Here is a 22,231-nt window from a genome sequence, read left to right on the forward strand (position 1 = left end):
GGACACACTATAAACTGAGCATGTGGGTATGCAGCACTTACATAAACAGCTGACCTCGTCCATAGGGATAGACGGACCGTAGACATTTTTCATCAGATACCATAAGCACACAATAATAAAAACAGAAAAGGTGTACACTGTGCATCAGATCGGTATGTATAGAACATAATGAAACAATTTATATAATTTCAAAAACTGTGACATAGATAAAACACATCTTAGTTTTAAGCACCACAGCACCAGAGAGTGGCCACCGTGGCCGAACTGAACCCCCTCCGTTCCCCTGAATCCCCCACCCAGGCGTTCCCCCATGCAACGTCAGAGCCGTCTGAGTTGAGGACCCCAGAGGCGGAGCTGTCAGGAAAACGAGTGGAAGCCAACATTAACTACCTCAGAGCCCCCTCTCAGTCCACCCCTAGGTGAGCCCTCACCAACTTCTCTAGGCAAATCCTTCCAGTCCCCCGCCCCTCCACCCCACCGCAAAAATATGAACTTCGCTCAAAAATGGCCAGAAAGGGCGAGGGGAAGGGCCGGAAGATAGGGATAAGGGGTCTACTAAGAGCAAACACCTTCAAGGGTCGATATGCGTCGATAATAACGCGTTATCTCGGCGATTAATTCCGGCGATAGCAGGCGTTATACAAATTTGCGCTATATGCGCTCTGCAATGTTTATCGCAGTTTGTTGGTGATATGCTTCATGATTCCTTAGCTACAGGCCTTGCAGAAAGCAGCAGAAACTGAGCCTTGAACAAAAATACCAAGGCCCTTATTCATAGTTTGGCGTGCACGGGACCTCGTAGCAGATGTTCTTTTCACCCTATTTAGGGTGCATGGAGACCCTATACTCTTTAAATAGGACGGAAGGGTCACCTGCCACTTTTTGGCAGATGCCCCACATTTGCCAAATTCTAAATAAGAACCGGTGTCTTTAATCATGTTTGTTCTTTCTACTGGTAACCAATGGCTAAATTAATTTCATCAGAGCGTCACTGGGCTGGCCATAAAAGCTGTTTGCATTTTTTCAGTATAATGTTTCCAAGTACTCATCTGAACAATACTCCTAAGTTCTAATAGTGTTCAGCACACCTCCTGAACATATTAGGATGTGTCTGATGATTTGAGGGTTGCCATTCCTTCTTCCTTTCAGTGAATACCTGGGATTCTTTCTCATTAACCTCTCGCCCACAATCCATTCTTTGTATCGGCCACAAACCCCTAAAGACATGCCTTATTACTTCTGCCAAACAAAAGGTCGTTGTGAGCAGATTTCTGCATGTTCCTTTTGCCTACCATCAGTTACTCTTCAGGGGTGCTGCACACTCAGCAAATCCTTTCACCGCTATCATCATCATCTACCTTAGCCAAAAAATGAAAACAGGGTTGAAGGAAACTAGACACTACCATACAGGATTACTGCGTTGTGGTTTATGAAGCTACTTTGTTGTGGCAGTGTTGCATGAGTGAGAAGCAAAAGTGCAGGTAAGGAACATTCTATGCAAAGCAACAGAATATAGGCAACACATGAGAATGCGTCATAGTGAAGTTGGTGAATTGGTATGGATTCAGAAAACATACATCCTTGAAACTGTACTATAAAAAGAGTTCATTGTTATTGGAGGAATATTTATGATGTATGAAATTTAGCTCTTTAAGGAAATAAATCCCAACCAGCTTTTTCAATGTGTTCCAAATAAATAAATTGAACATGCTAGTGGAGTGATTTAGGAAGTCACAAGGGTTGTGTTTATATCAAATCAGAGTTGCAGAAAACTTGACTCAACTCTGTAGTTTTCTCGTCGCCATCAGGGAAAAACGAATAAACAATTATTGTTGAAAACTATAAGGCAAGTAGTGTTCTCTTCTCTTGAATTTAAATTAACATCAACAGATAAAGAGGCTCAAGCCCTCACTGAGAGTGTGTCGGGTGGCCCACAAGATTAGCAGGGTCTAGGTCCTCTTCTCCACAGCAGAGGACTACCTGCCAGAATCAGAGATCCCTCCCTACCTGGTGGGAATCTGTAAACCTTCGGAACAAGTGTTGCAGCAGTGCCTGCTCTCAGGATCGGCTCTGAGGCGGTGCGACCGGTGTCACCGCACCGGGAGCTGACTTTGCTTAGGGGCGCGTGTTTGCTAGTTTGCTAGTTAATATTGTTTTTAAAAGTACCCGCTGCAGCATTCCTGACCTCCAGCAATTTTCAGCCAACAGTAAAAATACCAAGCCTAAGGTGATTGATGCTCTTCCTGGAGAGAGAAGGAAGTGTTGTCTAGTAGAAGTTTCCACTTGGGGATGTTTTGATTCATCTTAAGGTAGTGCAGAGGGTTAATATGCCTGCTGTAAAGAATGTGTACCATGCAAGTCACAAAGTGAACATAACATAAATCGATCAGGGGGTTACTGCTTTCATCAGAGACTTCCTTTTGTTGCTTGAGGTTTATAATTTAAAATGCTGTAAAAAAAAATCACTGATGATTACCTGTCATCAAAGAACTGAAATGCAGACTTCAAGTATAGAGTAGAGCGTATTGATCCCCCCCCCCCGTCTTTCAATATCCTAATGTTGTACAAAGTGTTGATTGGGTAGAAATCAATTCCAATTATTAAAGATAATCCCCAACCATGGTCTTACATTTCAAATTCTGAGTCTGTGCTTCTCCAGACCAAGCCCCCCTAAACTATACTGCCTACCAATATGGATGACATATAAATCGTACCTCTCTGTCTTATGTAACGTTTCCTATACATTGATTCCCACACATATGATTGAGTAATGTGTGTGCAATATAAAGTGCTCTGACACCCTTGACTTTTATGAGTGACACTATAAAACGAATTAAATGCATCTGAGTGAGAGTGGCTATGGAGACTGTTAAGGGGTGGTTGTAGTGTGGGAATCCGTTGCGCAGGTGGTCATGGGGGTGGGGGCAAAAAACATTGTCGCACTGGGTGCCACCGGTGCTAAAGCCGGCTCTGCCTGCTCTCAAGGCTAAAGAAGATGCCTAGTGGGCACCATGTTAGTTGTGCCCACTCAGCAAACATGTTTGCTTTTCAAGAAAATACTCCCAAAGCATAAATGTATTCTTAAAAACAAAATAATCAATAGTCTTGATGTTCAGGGAACTTTCTCAACTCAGCTGGGTGAAAATGAGTAATTGTCCATCCTGTTGCCCAGGCCTTGCTCAGGGTTCTGGGAAGAGAAATCTAGCAGCAGCCATCCCTCTCTCAACAGGGCAGGTTGATCTTCCCAATGATGTGGCAGCCCAGTGGTGTTCAGTCTGCCAGGTCGAAGTTTTCCATTTGTGGAGCCAGCTGAAGCTTCGCCAGCCCCGTGGTTCTCCACCTCTGAATGTGGTGGGGAATGGCGAGTTTGATGCGGTGCCTGAGGCCCCATAAACTGATATTTATGGCAGTTCACCCAGTCTGCCCAACTCTGAATGAGTGCCTTCTCTGTATTTGTAATGTTTGAAGTCATAGGCATCAGAGAGACGTTCAACATTCAAATGTAGAGCAATGAATATTTAAGAACATCCTTTCAATAGGGTTATTTTCATGTTTAGCAAGATGGTTTATTGTGAATTAGTATATATGAAATGTAATATTTCTAAGAAGAAACATTGTTCACAGTTCAGGAAAAGCTCTATTAATGTCTTCTGAAATGTCCATGTCATTTACTGCAGAAGGCTCAATAGAATTTTGTTTATAATGTTTCAGGAGCTACATTTCCTACAACTACCGGTAAAAGTATCATTACTGAAGTAAAATGGCAGATAACACTGCAAAGAGAAGCACATATAGGGCAAAAAAACTTGATGGGTGGAATACTTGAGTCATTCCAGCACACTATTTTTCTATTCACTGTTCTACTTCAGACAGGGATCTACCATTTACAAATCAGCTTTGATCCTGTTCAACCAATAACGGCTCAGTCCAACCTGCTTGACCACATCCCCTCTAAATGAGAACACAACCAACTTACACTGATTTCAGCCTCAACAGTGAGGTGTAACATGAGTTCTGTTGAACAGTGAGCATTGGACGCACATCTGTGCAAACCCATCACATTTCAGGGCATCTCACTGAGAAAAACAACAAGCATTGGCATAGCCAATAGGTCTCGCTTTTGGGCCCTTCTAAGTATTTAGTTATGCAGCACAATATCTTTGGTGCAACAACATTAACTGTTGCGTGGCTAAACAGTTATAAGGTCCCAAAGGCGAGACCTGTTGGCTATGCCAATGCTTGTTTTGTTATGTCGGGTGGGAGGCCAACCAACAACATAGACAATGGCCAGCCGCAAGAAAAATAGAGTAGCTATCATGAAACAAGACTTAGAGATAATATATCTATGTGCAATTTGGAAAAATAATGCAATAGAAAACAATTTGTGCTTCTTCAGCCAGGCTATGAGGGTTCACTCTATGGATGGGATTACCCTGGGGAAAGCATTCGAAAGAGGCAATTCTGGGATGTCCACTGATGTCCCTGAGGTTCTGGGGAAAAGCACTTTGTTCCAGTAAGCTTGTTTTTACCGCTACTGCACTTGTGGAAGGTCTGCCTTCATAGTTATATAATGTAAATTTTCCTTTTAGTTTAGGCCCTAAAAAAATCTTTAGGAAAAAACATTGAAATGATCGGGAAACGTGTGCAGGCAGTGAATAAATGGCTGGAATAGTTTGGTGGAAGTATATGTACAACTGAAAGCAAAGGAAAATACTTTTTTTAAAAGCAGAACAATATGTCAGCACCAAAAACCAAAGCTCAAAAAGGGAAAAGAGCTGCTAAAGACATCGACGTTTATTTATGGCCATTTAGAATATCTTGTGAAAGTAAACTACAGTGGCTCTAATAGGTAAAAGCTGTTGAGGTTAGGTTGGATGCATTTCTGGGTACTTAGATATGAAACCTGGAGCAGTAGCTCACCTTCCTAACATAAAATGCATTATTCTAATCACCTTAAAACCAGAGGCTGCGCCCACTGATTTGCACAGTGTTTTCACAGGAAGGCATTGAAGACACATCTTCACTTCCCAGTGGCACGGCAAATGCCTTTTGGCAGCAGAAATGAGCGGGGCTGAGAGCATCCGAGCTACAAATAAAACCGTGGCTGCAGCGTCTGGAAAAGAGCCATTAAAATAGAAAATTCTCTTTTCAAGTGGAACTGTGGTGCTGCCGCCGCCTAAAGCAAACGCACTAAGAGGCAAAGAAAAGGCCCTGAAAAGCAATCCCTGGCGGTGGCAATGCGGCTTGAGAGGCATCTGTTGTGGAATACAGGGCTTCGCGTTGGCACGAAATTGAGACAAACTGTCATGAAAAGGTCAAAGGTCGGGCATGCTGGAAACGGTTTTAAGAAGAGATTGCTTTGAAATGGAGCTTGCAAAAGATGGACACAATGCTTTTAGTTGGAGAGCAGGGCTACAAAGATGTTTCAAGGGCCTGAAGGGTTATTTTAGACACACAGGCAAGATAGAGTACTCACTTCACACCTGGAGGGCCGAATTGAGGTTGTCAAGCTCTGATATGTCGAGGCGGGGTTGGGCAGAGAGGGACAGGCGGCGGGGTGTGAAAAAGAAATAGTTAGGGATGGAGACAGTGGTGCAAAAAGTGGGAGTCAAGGAAGCAAGCATTGGCCACCAAAGTCATCGGATCACGATCGCTGTGAAAGCGAAAGTGATCGCAATGATGTGCTAAAACACACAAGGGATGCGCGCGTGCATGTGCGCGTTCTAGCAGGCTGGTCGCCGCTTTGGGAGCACTTCCCAAAGCTACTACTAAATGTCTTTCCGGGCAGCGCATGCGCGCTGATTCAGCGAGACCTAAACATGTGATATGTGGAATGTTTGAGTTAATCTAGACGCTAGCAATGATTTTGGGAACTCATTCCTGTCATTCGTTTCTTTTCTCTTTGTGGCACTTCAGAGAAGGGCCAACCTTATGCAAATCATATGTGACCATTTTCCAATAGAAACAAACAAGGCCCAGCTGTCAATATTTGGGCCCGATTCACAGAACTAACTTAAGACAAAATCCTAAACTTACTACTATTTTGGTATTCACAGAAGGCAGTTACTCATTGATGAGTAAGTGCCTTCTGTGAATATCAAAATGAGTAAGTGCACTTACTCATTTTGGTATTCACAGAAGGCACTTACTCATCAATGAGTAACTGCCTTCTGTGAATACCAAAATGAGTAAGTGCCTTCTGTGAATACCAAAATGAGTAAATGGTAGTAAGTTTAGGATTTTGTCTTAAGTTAGTTATGTGAATCGGGCCCATTGCCCCCTCTTAATGCGCACCCAAGCAACCCAGAACTGGGTTTAGCCTTGTTGCTATATTAGGCCCGACATGAGCAAACTAAAACCCTCAAAATTACCACAATGTTACACAATCTTAATGGAGATAGCAACTTTCCAAAATGTACTTCACACAAAGTTTAAAATGAAGCAATAACTTGGTCAACCAACTCATCCCAAAATACTCTGATTAATGTATATATTCTACTTTGTCTCTATCCTCTTTAAAAGGGCTCCCAATGTAGAGAAAAAACAATTCTCTTGACCCAGCCCACATTGCTAGCAATCACCAACAGTATGCATTCAACAATGTTTATTTGTTTGAAGGTGTCTGCTTGGACTTGCAGGCCTACTGTGACATCACTCAGTTTACTTTAATGTCTTCAAACACCATACATGTGTAAAAGAAAGCTTTGGTACTCTGCATTTGGGATAAATCTGGAAAATGTATCTATTAAAAGTAAGCAGTGAGCAAGAAAAGATTGAGCAGGAGTATCATATGGCAACCACCGAGGAGGTGAGATCCTGGAGAAAAGGCAATGCACACACTCATAGCAAACGTTGGAAGCATCTAGTATATGGCTGCATGAATAACGTTTGTGATACTCTCAGAGGTAGGTGTTACAATGAGATCAAGAAGCATCATTTGCTTTTTTTATAGTTACCCTCTTTTGTGCTATGGGCAGCTCATATTTCTTTTAAAAGTTGAGTGTTAGTGAAGTCAATTATTTAAATCCTTACCCTTTGCCTGGCTCACGCTCTTTCACTTCAATGGGTATACTTATTTATTCATCGTATGGAGAATATAAAATGGGATATTGGAAGAGCAGAGTAGGCCTCATTATTTTCTCTATTTTTTTTGTTTTGTTTCTTTTTTGCAAATTTTCTTAATTGAGGCCTTTGACACCTGACGTAGAAAGAGAAAGAGTGTAGCAAGAATCTCGAATTAGAGGCTGATTAATATGTTGGTGGTCAGGATACTTCATTACAGCAGCGACTGAGTGTCCTTACTGCACAAATAATGGTCGATCCACCTCCTTTGTATGCGGGCAGACCTTTAGTGTAGCCACTGTGGAAACTACTGTACTTCCACCACGGTCACATCCCTCTGAAGGCCCTACAGAGTAAGAGCCGTCAGAGTGTGACATCGATTTCTGCCCACCTACTTTAGATGGGCAGACATACAGGTCAGTTTTCACTGCTCATCACCGCCAGGAAAACTGTGTAGTACATTTTATCACTGCTACCTCTTTTAGACTGGATACATAAACTAAGGAGTACTGGCATAGGTTTTTTACTTTGGAAGGTACCTTTGTTATGAAAAAAGTACAAAATATTAAATGGAAATTAGTAATTCCCAAATGGAGCATACCATACGGTTAATGGCAGGGATTCATAAATTGGCATAAGGAAGCTATCAAGTACCACCATTAGCCCATATTAGGGATCTTAAAGAGTTCGAGGAAAAAATAGCATACAAGATCAGTCATTTGAAGACTAGACGTAGAACCTGTCCTCCAACCACCCCACCTCCTCCATACCCTTGTGCTCATGTTACATAGATGAAGGAAGATAAATATGACCCTCGAGACATGTTATTTGTACCCCACATGGCGAACACAGGCCGTGAACTAGTAGGTGCACAAACAGGCATGTAGGCAGATGGTTTAACGCAAAGAGGAGCAACACAAGCAGATAAAGCACAGCTGGAGGTAGGGCGCATGGATGGAGTGCAAGCATATTTAGCAAAAGGGCAAGTTTAGCAAGCACTAACACAGGAAGTAATGGGGCTGCATTATCAAGGACTTGAAGAGAAGTTGCTGACACTTTGCGTTTCCGTTTACCACTTTCTGCTAGGTTGTTGTCCGTACCTTTCTGCAACCTTGCCTCAGGAGTGCAATCATGGAAAGAAATACCTACTCCTACCTGGCAGAAGCTTTAAAGATGTTCCCACAGGGTGGGAGCAGAAACTCACCTAGTCCAAGGGGGTGGGGTGTGAAGAACCGGGTTTTAGAACCCAGTGGCGCCAGGGGCACGCCCAAAGTCTTCGGGTTCACCTGTCTTAGAATACAGAGACACGGGATACTTCTTGGTGGCGTCAAAGATCGAATTTATTGGCTGCAGCCTGAAACAGAAGTCCTAGAAGTACCACACGGTGTAGGTTCTCGGGAGACTGCTCAACTTTACAAAGTGAGTCATCCCTTTTTATGCCAAAAATTATGCTTCAGGCAAACATTCCTTATTTACAGTTTGACCAATCACATGTTTCCAAAACAAAAGTATCGCATGACGGTAAAACCCATTTTTCAGTTATCTGGCCCACAGTAATTACACAAGAAAACCCAACATTCCCTTCTTGCACAGGCCGGACAAACTCATAATAAAAAGACCACAACCCATATCATAAATAGACCATAAAGGAAGAAACAGAAACAGATAGGAGTAGGATAAGGCATGTTTGTGTGCAGTAAAACTTTACAATGTCCTATGCTCTGATCCTTAATCTTGATCAGCTAAAGGGCAAGAACTGGTTTGGCAAGGTCGGCTTCAGGCAACAGGGTCAGTTCACTCAGGTCAAGCAAAAGTCAGCACAAACTCAAACTAAGGTGTATGTGTCCTAGAGACTCGTTGGGCCACAGTCATCGGCCTATGTGAGGGCAACCACAAAATGGCTGCCATGTACAAAATAGAACCCACAGGTTTAGAAAGAAATCTCTAAATACATAGTGAAGCCATTGATCGGTCATGACGCAAACACTTGTACTTGCCGAACTCACTGGTTACAGTCCGCTGTTACCAAAATCATAACGGAACCATGATATTTATAAACGGGTTTAGGATTCACAGAACCTCAAGTGTCCCTGGTTGCGCGCAGGGTCAAATATTCGCTCTGGGAGGGAGGTTGTGTGCCCCAATCCCCTTTAACTATATGTTTAGGCTGTCTGGGATGGTGTCCCTCTCTTGTCTCAGGGAGAGGGCCAACCCCCCTTCCTTTTAAATATATATTTAGGGCCAGAGAAATGGGGCCCTATGGCCACTATTGGTTCCCGTAGGGTAGGCTGCACACCTCTATCCCAAGACACAATGTTTTAAAATATTTTATTAATTTCTTGGTAAATATAAATGTAAACTCAATTAAAATACTTATTTACATCCAAGAACTAATAAAATAAGTTGTTAGAGAACAGTATCTGTTCAAAATCAAGTTTATTGAATAAAGATTGTTAAGCAAAATAACATAAAAAGACTCTACATAGCAATCCTCCAGTTACAAACACTGTGTGATTAGCAAGGAAAAAGAAACAGGTACGAGAAGAGTATGCTGGGGTTGAATGAGGTGGAGGGGATGGGGTGGTGGAAGAATTGATTGCGATGCAGCACCTTCTCTCAGAAGAGAATGGCCAATATTTAAGAGGCCCTTGCACCACCATTGTGTCACCTTTTGTGACGAAACTGCTGCGCAAACTACTAGATCATATTAATGAAGCCATACAAAGCCACTTTGCATAGCTTTGAATCGCCTCATAAATATGGAGTAATGCAAGGAAGCGCAAATCTTTGCATTGCCATACTCTGCCCAAAGATAGGCGTACATGGGTATTAGGTTGGGTCTTCCCACAAGACCTTGTAAACCTGGGGATGCGACAAAACCTATTGCCTCCCCTGGGGAGGTGCACAAGGAGAGATATCACCATTTATCCCATTCTTTCCCCTTTTTATGTGTGCAGCATACATAGAAAGAGGAAGAAGCCTCCCAATGTTTTTGTGCAGGAAGGTGCCAATTCCTGTACAAAAACAATCCTGCATGCAACACAGACACCCTTGCATCATGGTGCAAGAGTGCCTGCGACGCCACTAGGCTGCCAAAACAGTACCAGTGCAGGGAGAAAGGACAGAAATGCCATAGATACAGTTCATTAATGCCTTTTCATGCCCTTTCTCTTTGATGCAGGGCAGCGCAGCAAGGTGACTTGATGCACTGTACTGTGCCAAAATATCATAAATCGGCCCCCAAATGCACACAAGAATACTAAAAAAAACTAAGTTTTCCTTCTGGCCAGACAGGAATTGCACTTCACTTTCGGATCTCTGTACTTTTTCTGCACTATAAAGCACATTACCATTACCAGGGCACTAGGCTTTATTCATTAGATGGTGTCCAGCTTTTATACGTTTCTTACTGCCTCCTCCACCCCACCCAACATGGCAAGACCTAGATCATGACTGCACGTTTTCCATTTACTATTTTTAAATACTGTTGTCAGGCAAGTATGGCTTCAGTTTTCCAATCTTTTTCCAACTTGAAGCAGGGCCAGAGAGGTAGTTTATTCCACTGGACATTTTCCCAGTGCTCTGGGACCGTTGGAGGGCATTTTTGAAAGTCCAAGGCCGCCCCTGGTGCCTCTGTCACTTTCCCCAGCTCCCTCAGGTGCAAGAGCGAGAGAAAGAGGAGGAGTTAGAGGGGAGGTAAAGAGAAAGCAATCAGTGAGGTAGAAGAGAGAGGGGAGAAGGAGAGAAAGAGTAGATTGAATAAAAGAGAGAGTAACCACCTTGATACACCCGGACCAGTCGGGCTCCATGCCACACTGAAACACTACTCTCAATCTGCGTAGGTTACATGGGATACTGGGTGATACCCCGTCGATTCAGGAGCCGGCGGTACTAGTGTCCTTAGACGCCACTATGGCGTTTGATAGAGTCGAGTGGTCATATCTCTTTGCGGTATTGGAAAAGATAGGCTTTGGACCGGTGTTCGTAAGCTGGGTACGCTTGTTATACGCTACCCCATTGGCCAGAGTAGTCGTCAATAACCACAGGTCTGCTGACTTTCCCCTCGGAAGGGGTACGAGACAGGAATGCCCTCTGTCCCTGCTTCTCTTCGCTCTAGCCTTGGAACCTCTGGCGGCATGGGCTAGATGGGACCGATCAATACGAGGCCTGCGGTGGACACTAGACTGGGAGGATAAAATCTCTCTGTGTACAGATGATATCCTGCTTTACCTCACCAACCCCAGGGGCTCTTTGATCAACTTTCTAGATGTACTTGCAATATTCGGAAGATATTCCAGGTTTGCAATTAATTGGTCGAAATCGGTGCTCTTCGTCCTCAGGGGCTAGCCGCCAGTGCTCCCGCAGTCCTGCCCTATACAGATCGAGCCGATAGCGTTTATGTATATCGGTATCTATGTTACATTTGACCCGGAACTACGATATATCAATATTCTAAGACCTCCCCTTGACCTGCTCAAGAAAGACGTGGAGCGCTGGAATTCTCTTCCACTTTCACTTTGGGTAGGGCAGTTCTGTTTAACCCCTTAAGTGCTGCGTCGGGGCGTTGGCCGACGGCAGCACTACCTCCCCAGTGCTGCGCACGACCATTGGACGTCCATTCAGCTCTAGTTTCAATGGACAGTGCAGCACTGGGGAGGGATATTTGCGCCGCATCCATGAGGTTAAGATGATGGCCCTTCCCCGATTTCTATATGTATTACAGAATACAATGGACCCGGTACCGACCTCCTATTTCAAAGATATAGAGGCCCTCCAGAGGAAGCTTCTTTGGGATGGAAGATACTGCATAGTATTCTCTAAGCTCGTTCTTCCGTGGTACGGCAGTGAGATTGGGCTGCCAGACCTGTGGAAATACTATTGGGCCTCTCAGCTTGCGGCGGTGAACCATGTTATTTACGGACCTGCGGGGTATCCAGGATATGCCATGGACCATGGGCTGGCGCCAGGTGGTGATTTCACCAGGGCACTGTATGCCAGGTCTAGGCAGTTTTCCCTAGTGGGTCAAACGACGCATGCTGTTCACGTGTGGCACGCGGCCAATAGATATCTGGCCTGGGAAGGGAGACTCACCTTGGCCACCCCACTGTGGAATTCTGAGAGACTAAGGAGCTTGTGGAAGACCAAGGGATTCGACAAGTGGGATCTTATCGAGATCACTCACATTAAAGATATGTGGAGCAGGGGCACAGTACACACATTCGCTTCTCTCAGGCAGCAATATAGCCTGTACGAAAGCGAGTTCTATTGATACCTCCAGATCAGACACGCACTCCTCACACATATCTGGAGACACCGCACTTCCTGAGGCCTCTCCTTTGGAGGATCGTGTGCCAGACGTATACCTCCCCGAGAAAACGATTTCTTTAATATATAAAAAGCTTATCAATAACATAGAGAACCCACTGGGGCGTATTAGAACACAGTGGAGTGCAGACAGGGGTGGAGCTAGATGATGAAGAATGGACGCAGGTGATCTCCTCTCTGAGAGTGGTCGAGATCCAGATGCGACTTCGACTGGTACAATTAAAGATATTGCATAGGTCATAGGTCACAGGGCCACGGCTGGTACGAATGGGGCTAATGGAGAGTGGTGAGTGGCGAAGGGGGTGTGGAGAGCTCGGCACCTTTATGCATATTCTCTGGCATTGCCCTGCAGTGCAGGAGTATGGACAAAGATTCATGAAGAGATGCGAGGTGCTTTGGGTGTGGAGCTGCAGCCGGAGGCCCGGAGATGTATACTGAATGTGTGGGAACCCACAGATTTAAACACATACGGGAAACAATGGGTAACACTGGCGTGTATGGTAGCGAAGCGAAATATTGCTCAGCTGTGGGGAGCCAGTCAGCCGCCCGGGTTTCCAAATGGGTGGAGGATTTGGACTGGTGTGTGTTTCGGGAGAGGTCGGTATATTTGGCCAGGGGTTGTCCCGAGAAATGGGGGAAGGTTTGGGGGACCTGGAATAGTTACCATGGAGAGATGTACACGCCCGGTGCGGCAAGTAGAAGTAGAAGCGCAAGAATCCCTGTGACCCAGATACCTAAATACTGTTTTTAATAATTTTGTATAAATGAGACTGTGTCCTTGTCCACTGATGAAACTGTACTCCACCTGATGCCTTTAATTTGTTTTGCCTAGTTCTTTCGTTGTTTATTGTTAATAAAAAGATTTAAAAATAAAAAAAGAGAAAGAGTGCGTGAAGAGACACCACGGCTACATTTGGTTCTCCAGTCCAGCCTTGACTTGAAGTTCAAGAGAGAGCCTGAGTCTGTCATCAGTCACCATGGGGAACCACAACAGGCAGCTTGTACGCTCTTCTGCACACACCGACTGCAGGGCCTGAAGAAGTAAGGCCAGCCAGCCGAAGGGCAAAAAAACATGAGCAACCACTTTGTGTCATTAAAGCTAAGCTATGTACTGATTGGCCATGCAGTTCATGCTCCACCCATTCTATCTTAGGTGTGGGAAGTAGTGTTGCGGGGTGTGCTGCAGCACCCCTAAAATAATCATGCTGGAGTTCAGAAGATGAATGAGCAATAATAATACCTTTAAGAGTCGTTTGTATCTTGTCAAGAGGTCAAATGATAGGTTCTGTCTTCTAACAATCTGCTGCTTATTCTTGGAACATGGAGAGTGTTGTTTACTTTTCCTTCTCTGGCTGCAAAGTAGGATTTGTGAAGTGAACTATGTGCAAGCCTGCTGAGTATGAAAGAAATGGCTGTAGGGTGTTATTTTTTCCCAACACAACAAAACTTGAACTGTACAAGTATTTCATAATATATCAGCAATTAGGAAAGAACAAATGAAACACTTTTGGTAATTCTGAAGTCTGATGGAAAAAACTATGTTAATAGGATCAAACGGAATCAAGACACTTTATTTGGTGGTGTGCAAATGATAAATATTCACTGAAACCCATTTTCCACACATCATTTGTATGCTGCATAGTTGTATCAGTAAAACAACATGTTCGTGCAAATGTAGTGCCTCATTTATGAGGCCCTACCAGCACTTTTGAGCGGCCGGAAAGTCACTTTTTTACATTGAGGTGGCATAATATGCCACTGGCATATTTATAAGGCCACTCAAAGTCACGTAAAGGAGGCACAACTATGAAAAATATCTTTATTTCTCCTTGTTTTTCCTCTTTCTATGTGTGCTGCGTTCTGTCCTTCTTTTACCATTGTTGAGGAGGGAAGAGCCGCATCATGATCCACTCGAGACTTTGCGTCTCTTAAACATGGCATTTGGTCTGTGAGTTATGCTTTGATGGAAGGGTGGGTTGACCTATGATTTGCAGTGCTAACCATAACTTAGGAAATTCTGATGTTTTCAGTTTCATTTCATAACAATAACAGGTCTTTAACAGTTTTTTTAAGTTATATCTATCTATCTATTTTTTATCTATAAATATAGAGAGAAAGAGCTAGAGAGAAATAGTAAGAGAGACTGGGGCATATTTACAACTATTAAAGGCATTTTGGTTCCTCTATGCCCTTCTCCATATTTACAAACAGGCTTTAAGCCACTTTACACGTATCACTTAGCGTGAAAGGGGCATGCAATAGGTGTTGCTGTGGACATTCCACCGCAAAAACCATTGCTTTTGACGCTGCCCCAGATATACAAGGAGGTGTACATTTGAGGCAGCACCAATAACTAATTCCACGCAAGAGGTGTTAGAATGGCGAAACAAGGAGAAATACTTTTATTTCGTCTTGTTTTTGCTTTTTCTATGTGTGCTGCATTTTGCAGCACACATAGAAAGAGCAAAATGCCAGGACACCTTCCTGCACATAAACAATGATTCCCTGCAATGGAGGCACCCTTGCACAGTAGTTCAAGGGTGCCTGCGTTGGTACTAGGCAGCTAAATTTAGCACCAGTGCTTGGCAAAACACCGGGGTGTGCCGCATTCTTGTGAATATGGTGCATTTTTTCATAAATATGCCCCACTTTCTATTTTGCTTTATCTTGCTGTACATTATGTGTCATTCTTTTCTTCTATGTCTATACAGAAAAGTTCATGTGCATTAGCATCTCTGACTTTACTTGTTTTTTTTTTCTGTAGACTTCCGCCTGCGCTTTGACCCGGACTGGAGCTGAAAGAGATTCCAGAGGACGAGTTTCAATGATTTTCATCGTGTTGTTATAACAGTTCCCAGAAAGAGCCAACCCCTCGGCATCTCTAAGCTGCCCCGCCATGGACAAATTCACGGACTTCTTCACTTGGTTCTGGAATCTGGTGGAGACCAAGCACCAGGAGGGCGTGTACCAGAGCATATGTCTGGGGGTCATCATTGCTCTGCCCTTCACCGTCCTTCTCGTCATTGCTGTGACCTGCTGTCACTGCTGCTGCTGCCGCCACAAGAAGGAGTCTGCCGGCACCACCAATACCCAGGTGGAGAAGAAGAAGAAGAAAAAGAAGAAAGAGGAAGAAGATCTGTGGATTTCTGCCCACCCCAAGTCCATGCTGCTGGAGAAGATACCTCCTCCGCCTGTATAGTGTAGAGGCCAGAGAGGTTGTGCGATTACCCACAACAAGATGAGACTTGTCTGAAGGCTATTCACCACTCGGCCATGCTGGGGAAAGCAGGAGTCATCCTTTCTGAATAATATACTACTGAGATTGGGAATCTTGATGGGAATGCTCAACCTTGACACTGGTGACAGCAAAGGGATATTGATAACATATCTCTCAAGCATGTCCAATTCACAATGGTACAGAAAAACATGACTGAACACCTGACTGACCAGGCAGAACCAAAGCTGCCAGAAGTAGGGGTGGGGGTGATGCAACACCCCCCAAATAACCATGCTGGAGTTCAGGAGGTGATTGAGCAATAAAGATATCGCAAAATGTTGTTTTTATCTTGTGACAGAGGTCACACTTAAAGCTATGTCTTCTGACAAATTGCTGCTTATTCTTTTAATATAGAGATTGGTATTTACTTTTCTTTATCTGACTGCAAAGCTAGAGGATTTTGTACAGTAAACTAGCTGATAGTTTTGCTTTGGTCACACGAGTGAAAGAAAAGGGTGTAGGATACCAGTTTTGTTTTCTAAACAGATAAATTCCTGTAAATGAACTGTTCAAATATTTCAAAATATATCAGCATTTAGGAAAGCACAAATCAAGCAAATGTGTCTTGTAATTCAGAAGTTTGGTAGAAAAAAAGATTCTAATGGGATCAAAACAACATGTGTAAATGGCATGAATTAGCTGCAGCCCGATTTCGATACATAATCGTTTGTGCTGTATAGCTTTATCAGTAAAACTGCATGTCTGTACAAATGTTGTGTCCATTTCAATGCAAAATGTGCTGTCTGTAAATGACAGTGAGCTACGGCACCATTCTTTTGTGATATATTTGCAACATTGTTCTCCAAAACGCACCACCAGCTACATACTACACCTGCTGAATGGGCGTAGCTCATTTGCTATATTTGTTCTTTGTGTGGTGCTTGGATTTTTCACAGTCCTTACAACTTCTGTGATGTAACATTGGTGGCAGCGCCCTCACTCTGAAAATCGTTCCAGTACCACTGTTCAGAACATAACACAACAAACACAAGAACCACAAGAGGAAGGAAAGGGACATACTTCTCTACCACTTTTGGGAAACTGTCAAATGCTTTGTATCTGCTGAGGACTTTCTCTCCGCAAACGCACCCCCATTGGTCCTCACGCACAACTATACTTCTTTACTGATATTTGTATCTAAAATGCTATTTGCTGATAAAAGATAGAGGTGTGTATTTTTGTAAGCACTAATACGTTGTCATCATACCAAACAAGTTTAGGCAGTTTGTTTCAACTGATGTGAATGAACATCTGTACATGTGGTCTGTGAGGTGCCTACAAGTAATGTGCAATAATATATTTTTCTTTGCTTTTTTTTTACATCAGTATTTTTGATCAAGACATCACGGTGCAAGCTAAAGATATATTTGTTTTTTAATAAAGAGCCTTTGTAGCGCAATGATGCCCCTGAGTAGTAATAGAGCACAATCTCACATTTTCAACCAATTATTTATAGAAGAAAGTTTGTAGCCTGGCAGGCCGCGTCCTAATTGTTGGACAGGCCACATGACGGGCCGCTCTCCCCCGGCTCGACCAGGCCCGAGCCAGTCACGCAAGCACCACACACCACCATTGCACGTCCTACGTCCCCTCAGGGACACCTGCCCTCGAGCATGATAACCTCGTGGGTCCGATCCACTGCCGACCCATGCGCCCAGCCGGGGCCGCCATCTTGGACACTTCGCCACGAGGCAGCCTGGCCCCCGATCGACCTCAACCCTGGGCCTAGCCCGGCCTCAGACATTCCGGCACCACCCTCCACCCAGGAGGTGAGCGAGCTACTTGGCCAGTCAATGGGAGGAAGAGGTGTCGATGGTTCTCCCCCGGCCAGTGCCGCTCGCCCATCGCCTCCCCGGGCGCTGGCTCCACCCCCCTGCTGGGTGTCTGGACTCCCTCATCCCGGACCTCCCGACCTCCAAGTGCGAGGGTCCGGACATCAAAGCACGCCAGCCCTATAACTGGGGCAGCTCCAGAGCAGGAAGGCAGTTGTATCTTGGAGTCGAGAGACGAAAGAAGAACTCATCCTGGACGGACTACTGGCGCTGCCGTAGCTCTGTCCTGTGCACCATCATCCTGCCTGTTGGCGCTGCCACAGCCGTCGTAACCTTCATCCTTCATCGTCGTCCGGATCTGCTGGCGAGGCCGCGGACCGTTGTAACCGTCATCTGCATCGGGACCTGCTTGGCTTCTCCACGGCCCGTCGACCATCCTTCATCCATCTCGGGACCTGCTTGGCTCCTCCACGGCCCGATCAGCAAACCCGCCGAGCTCGAGGATTGAGAGCTATTGAACTCATTGGTAACTAAGACTGTCCCGCTACCCTTTTCCTCAACCAGAGATCAGAACCGAGGGGACCCCTGAGTCCAGACCTCCTTGTATCATATTGACGTAACCTAAGAATTGCATATAAAGTCTCGTTAACCTTCAATCTTGTGTGGTGTCCGTCTGTGGGGGGGAAGTTACTTATCTGTACAGTCGTTGGAGACGGCTCTCCCTGGAGACCTCTCCCCGTAACCTCGGCCGACCCTCCCGGTCCGTCTAACATTGGTGGCCAGCGGCGCGATCCGAATCACCGCATAACGTACAGAGAGTAGCTCACCCCACAACGAACAACAATGTCGACTAAAGAGAGCGGAGCAACTGAGAAGTTCCAAATGGAAAAACTAGAGGAATACAGCCATCGTGAACTAAAGCAGTTCTGCATCGAACTAGGTATCGCTACCACCGGACTAAGCACCAAGGACGATTTTAAGCATGCCCTAGAATCTTGGGCAGAAACCGGGGATGTCGAAACCCCTGAGCAAAGCACCGCGAAAAAGACCAACACGGCCCCTGAAGAGCAAAGAACGGGTCTCTCGCAAGACGAGATCCAAGAAAGAGAAAAAGCCCGACTACACGAACTCGAAATGGCCCGACTCAAGATGGACGTAGAACTCAAATTGGCCGAGCAAAAAATAAACTTAGAGCACCTTCGCCTCCGAGAAGAAAGAGAGGAGAAACAGAGGCAAAGGGAGCTCGAGGAAAAAAGACTAACGTACGAGCACGAGCGGAACCTAGCCGAGATCAACCTGCGCAAACAGAATAAAGAATTAGGGGTGCCCGACAGACCGTCCACCCCAGGGACCACGGACAAAAAAGTGCACATCCCCAAGGATGTGGTCCGAGAATATTTTCGAGAAGACGACATCCAGCAATGGTTTAAGGCATATGAAATCGCGATGACTGCGCACCGGATCGATAGAGCCGACTGGGGAGCCGGCCTATGGGGCAAATTCCTCAATGAGGGCCGCGATACTCTGTTACAGCTCCCAGACCACCAGATGACCTCCTACGACCATATGAAAGCGGCCCTCCTCACTCGCTATGGCCTCACGCCCGAGATGTACCGTCAGAGGTTCCGAGACTGCACACGCATTCCAGGTACAACTTGGGTGGACTATGTAACGTACTTTAGCCGAGCCTTCGAAGGCTGGATCAGAGGGAACAACGTCACGACCTACGAGCAGTTGTTCAATCTGATGGTATGGGAGCATCTGTCCAACAATTGCTTCATTGAACTACGCCAACACCTCCTCGACAGCAAGCTAACCGATCCCCGGCAGCTCGCAGCTGAAGCTGACCGGTGGGAGATCACCCGAGTGGGCCGGAATGGGTCCTACGAGCAGAACAGGAACAACAATGGTCACTACCGACCCAGAGGAGGAGGAGGGGGCCAAGGACGAGGAAGAGACAATACTCCGGCCGCCCCCGCTACCAGCACCACCCCCCCGGCCAACCGGGGCAGCACCCCGGCGCGACCGGGATACAGAGCCAATGTTACATGTCACCGATGCCAACGAGTCGGCCACTATGCAAACGACCCAAGCTGCCCGCAGTATCAGAGTCCAAGACCCCGCCAGGTGGCCGCCGCGGCACTAGGGGAAGAACAGATCTCCGAGGAACAAGAAACAGGCGAGCAAGAGTATCAAGAGTGGGAGCCAGCCGCCATGACTCTCGCGTGCTTAGGGGGAAGAGACATGGTCCCGCGGGTCCCCCTACCCGCTAACACCCAGAAGTACAGCCAATGGGTGAGCATCAATGGACAGCGGGCCGAAGCCCTTCGAGACACCGGGGCTAGTGTGACAGCCGTCCGGTGCCACCTGGTGACCCCAGAACAATATCTACCGAACATTCTCTGCCCTGTGCGATCAGCCGACAACTCGGAGAGTCTGTGTCGGATGGCCTGCGTCCCCTTTGAGTGGGGAGGGGTCTCCGGCATGTTGAAAGTAACGGTCCGAGACGACGCCCCCGTGGACTGCCTCCTCGGAAATGACCTGGAAAGCTCCCCGTGGGCAGCCGTGGAGCGAAAAGAACACTTGGGGATGTTGGGCGTCCCAGACTGGGCGTGTGTCACCACCCGGTCCATGGCCGCCCGTGCCAACCATCACCCGGAAGAACCAGAATGGCCGGCGCCTCCGCCTCCGGTCGCCCCCGCCGAGACCCCCGACCAGGACATCCCCCTCGAACCTGCTCAACCTTCCGACCTTGCTAATCTTGACCAGTGGGCTCAAGAAGGGGGACCCACACAAGAACAATTTCGTCAGGAGCAGAAGACCTGTCCCTCCCTTGAGGGACTCCGACAACAAGCGCTCGCCCAAAGCGCAGGGGATACCTCCGGAACTCATTGGGTCTACTGGGACAATGACCTATTGTACAGCGAGCAACGAATCGCCGAGCTGGGGGCCAACCGAGTACTAGTGGTGCCCCTCCGCTTCAGAGACTTCCTGCTAAATCTGGCCCACGATGTCCCCCTGGCAGGGCACCTGGGACAAGATAAAACCTACAGCCGCCTAGTGACCCACTTCTTCTGGCCAAAAATGAGAAACGATGTGCACCAGCATTGCCGATCTTGCCCCACGTGCCAAGCTAGTGGGAAGAGCGGCCGCAAGTTAAAGGCCCCCCTGCAACCCTTTCCCGTAGTCACGACCCCATTTGAGAGGGTCGGAATAGACATTGTGGGACCCCTAGACCCGCGTACAAGACAAGGCCATCGTTTCATCCTAGTACTAGTGGACCACGCCACCCGCTACCCTGAGGCTATTCCTCTCCGGACCGTGACAGCCCCAGTGGTCGGCAGGGCCCTGATGGGGATCTTCTCCCGTGTGGGGTTCCCCCGAGAAGTCGTCAGTGACAGAGGCACGAACTTTATTTCCAAATATATGAAGTCCCTCTGGCAACAGTGTGGGGTCACCTACCGCTTCACGACCCCCTATCACCCCCAAGGAAACGGACTTGTTGAGCGGTTCAATCGCACACTAAAAGGGATGATCGGGGGATTGGAAGAACCCCTCCGTCGCCAGTGGGACGTGCTGCTGCCGTGCCTCCTCTTCGCCTACCGGGAGGTCCCACAGAAGTCCCTAGGCTTCAGCCCATTCGAGCTGCTCTATGGGCACCCAGTACGGGGACCACTCAGCCTGATCAAAGAAGGCTGGGAGATGCCTCCGGCCAAGAGTCCTCCAGATGTCTTCCGGTACCTCCTCACCCTCCGCAACCAGTCTCAGCGGTTCAGAGACCTAGCAAAAGCCAACCTAGAGGCCAGTCAAGAGGACATGAAGAAATGGTATGACCAGAACGCCTCATCTATTGAATTCGAGCCGGGGCAACAGGTCTGGGTAATGTCCCCCACAGAACCGTGCGCTCTCCAAGACAAATGGACAGGACCCTTCAAGGTAATCGAGCGCAAGGGTCCTGCCACCTATCTGATCGATATGGAGTCCGCCCGGAATCCGCTCCGAGTCCTCCACACCAACAGACTGAAACCCCACTTTGCACGAACAGAACTCAGCCTCTTGATGGCCACAGACAACGGGGTTGAGGACGACTCCGAGCCTCTCCCTGACCTCTTGCGGACCCAGGAGCAAGACGGCTCCGTGGATGGGGTCCGACTCTCGGAGACCCTCACCCAGGAACAACGCCAAGAGTGCCAAGCCCTCCTATCACGATTTGCCAGCCTGTTCTCCCTCACCCCAGGTGTCACTTCCTGGTGTGTGCACGATGTGGACACCGGAGACAGCCCTCCTATCCGCCACCGGGCCTACCGCGTACCTGATCGGGTACGGGCCTGCATCCAGGCGGAAGTAGCCAAGATGCTCACGCTCGGGGTCATCGAGCCCTCCGACAGTCCATGGGCCAGCCCGGTCGTACTGGTCCCCAAAGCAGCCGCCCCCGGAACCACACCCGAACTCCGGTTCTGTGTCGACTACCGGGGCCTGAATGAAGTCACCAGAACGGACGCACACCCCATCCCCCGGGCAGATGAACTGGTCGACCGAATGGGCGCTGCCCGCTACCTCAGCATCTTCGACCTAACGGCGGGCTATTGGCAGATCGGCCTCACACCCCGAGCACAAGAACGTTCTGCCTTCTCCACCCCCGATGGCCACTATCATTTCACGGTCATGCCCTTCGGCATGAAAAATGCCCCAGCGACTTTCCAACGGCTCGTCAATCAGGTCCTGGCGGGGCTCGAAGAGTTCAGCGCCGCCTACCTGGACGACATCGCTGTGTACAGCCACCATTGGACCGAGC

General features: G+C 47.0%; 1 protein-coding gene across 1 annotated transcript in view; it reads left to right on the plus strand.

The window, feature by feature from the left end:
* The window catches only part of KIAA0040 (KIAA0040 ortholog), a 172,330-nt gene extending 155,963 nt beyond the window's left edge, over positions 1-16,367 (plus strand). Inside the window, exon 2 of the mRNA XM_086956625.1 lies at positions 15,152-16,367. Within this exon, the coding sequence (XP_086812751.1) occupies positions 15,284-15,586 (303 nt within the window). The 5' untranslated portion in view covers positions 15,152-15,283 and the 3' untranslated portion in view covers positions 15,587-16,367. The remainder of the gene's footprint in view (positions 1-15,151) is intronic.
* The last annotated feature ends 5,864 nt before the right edge of the window (positions 16,368-22,231 follow it).

This window comes from Lissotriton vulgaris, chromosome 1_1, assembly GCF_964263255.1.
Source record: "Lissotriton vulgaris chromosome 1_1, aLisVul1.2, whole genome shotgun sequence".
In the NCBI taxonomy this organism is placed as follows: Eukaryota; Metazoa; Chordata; class Amphibia; order Caudata; family Salamandridae; genus Lissotriton; species Lissotriton vulgaris.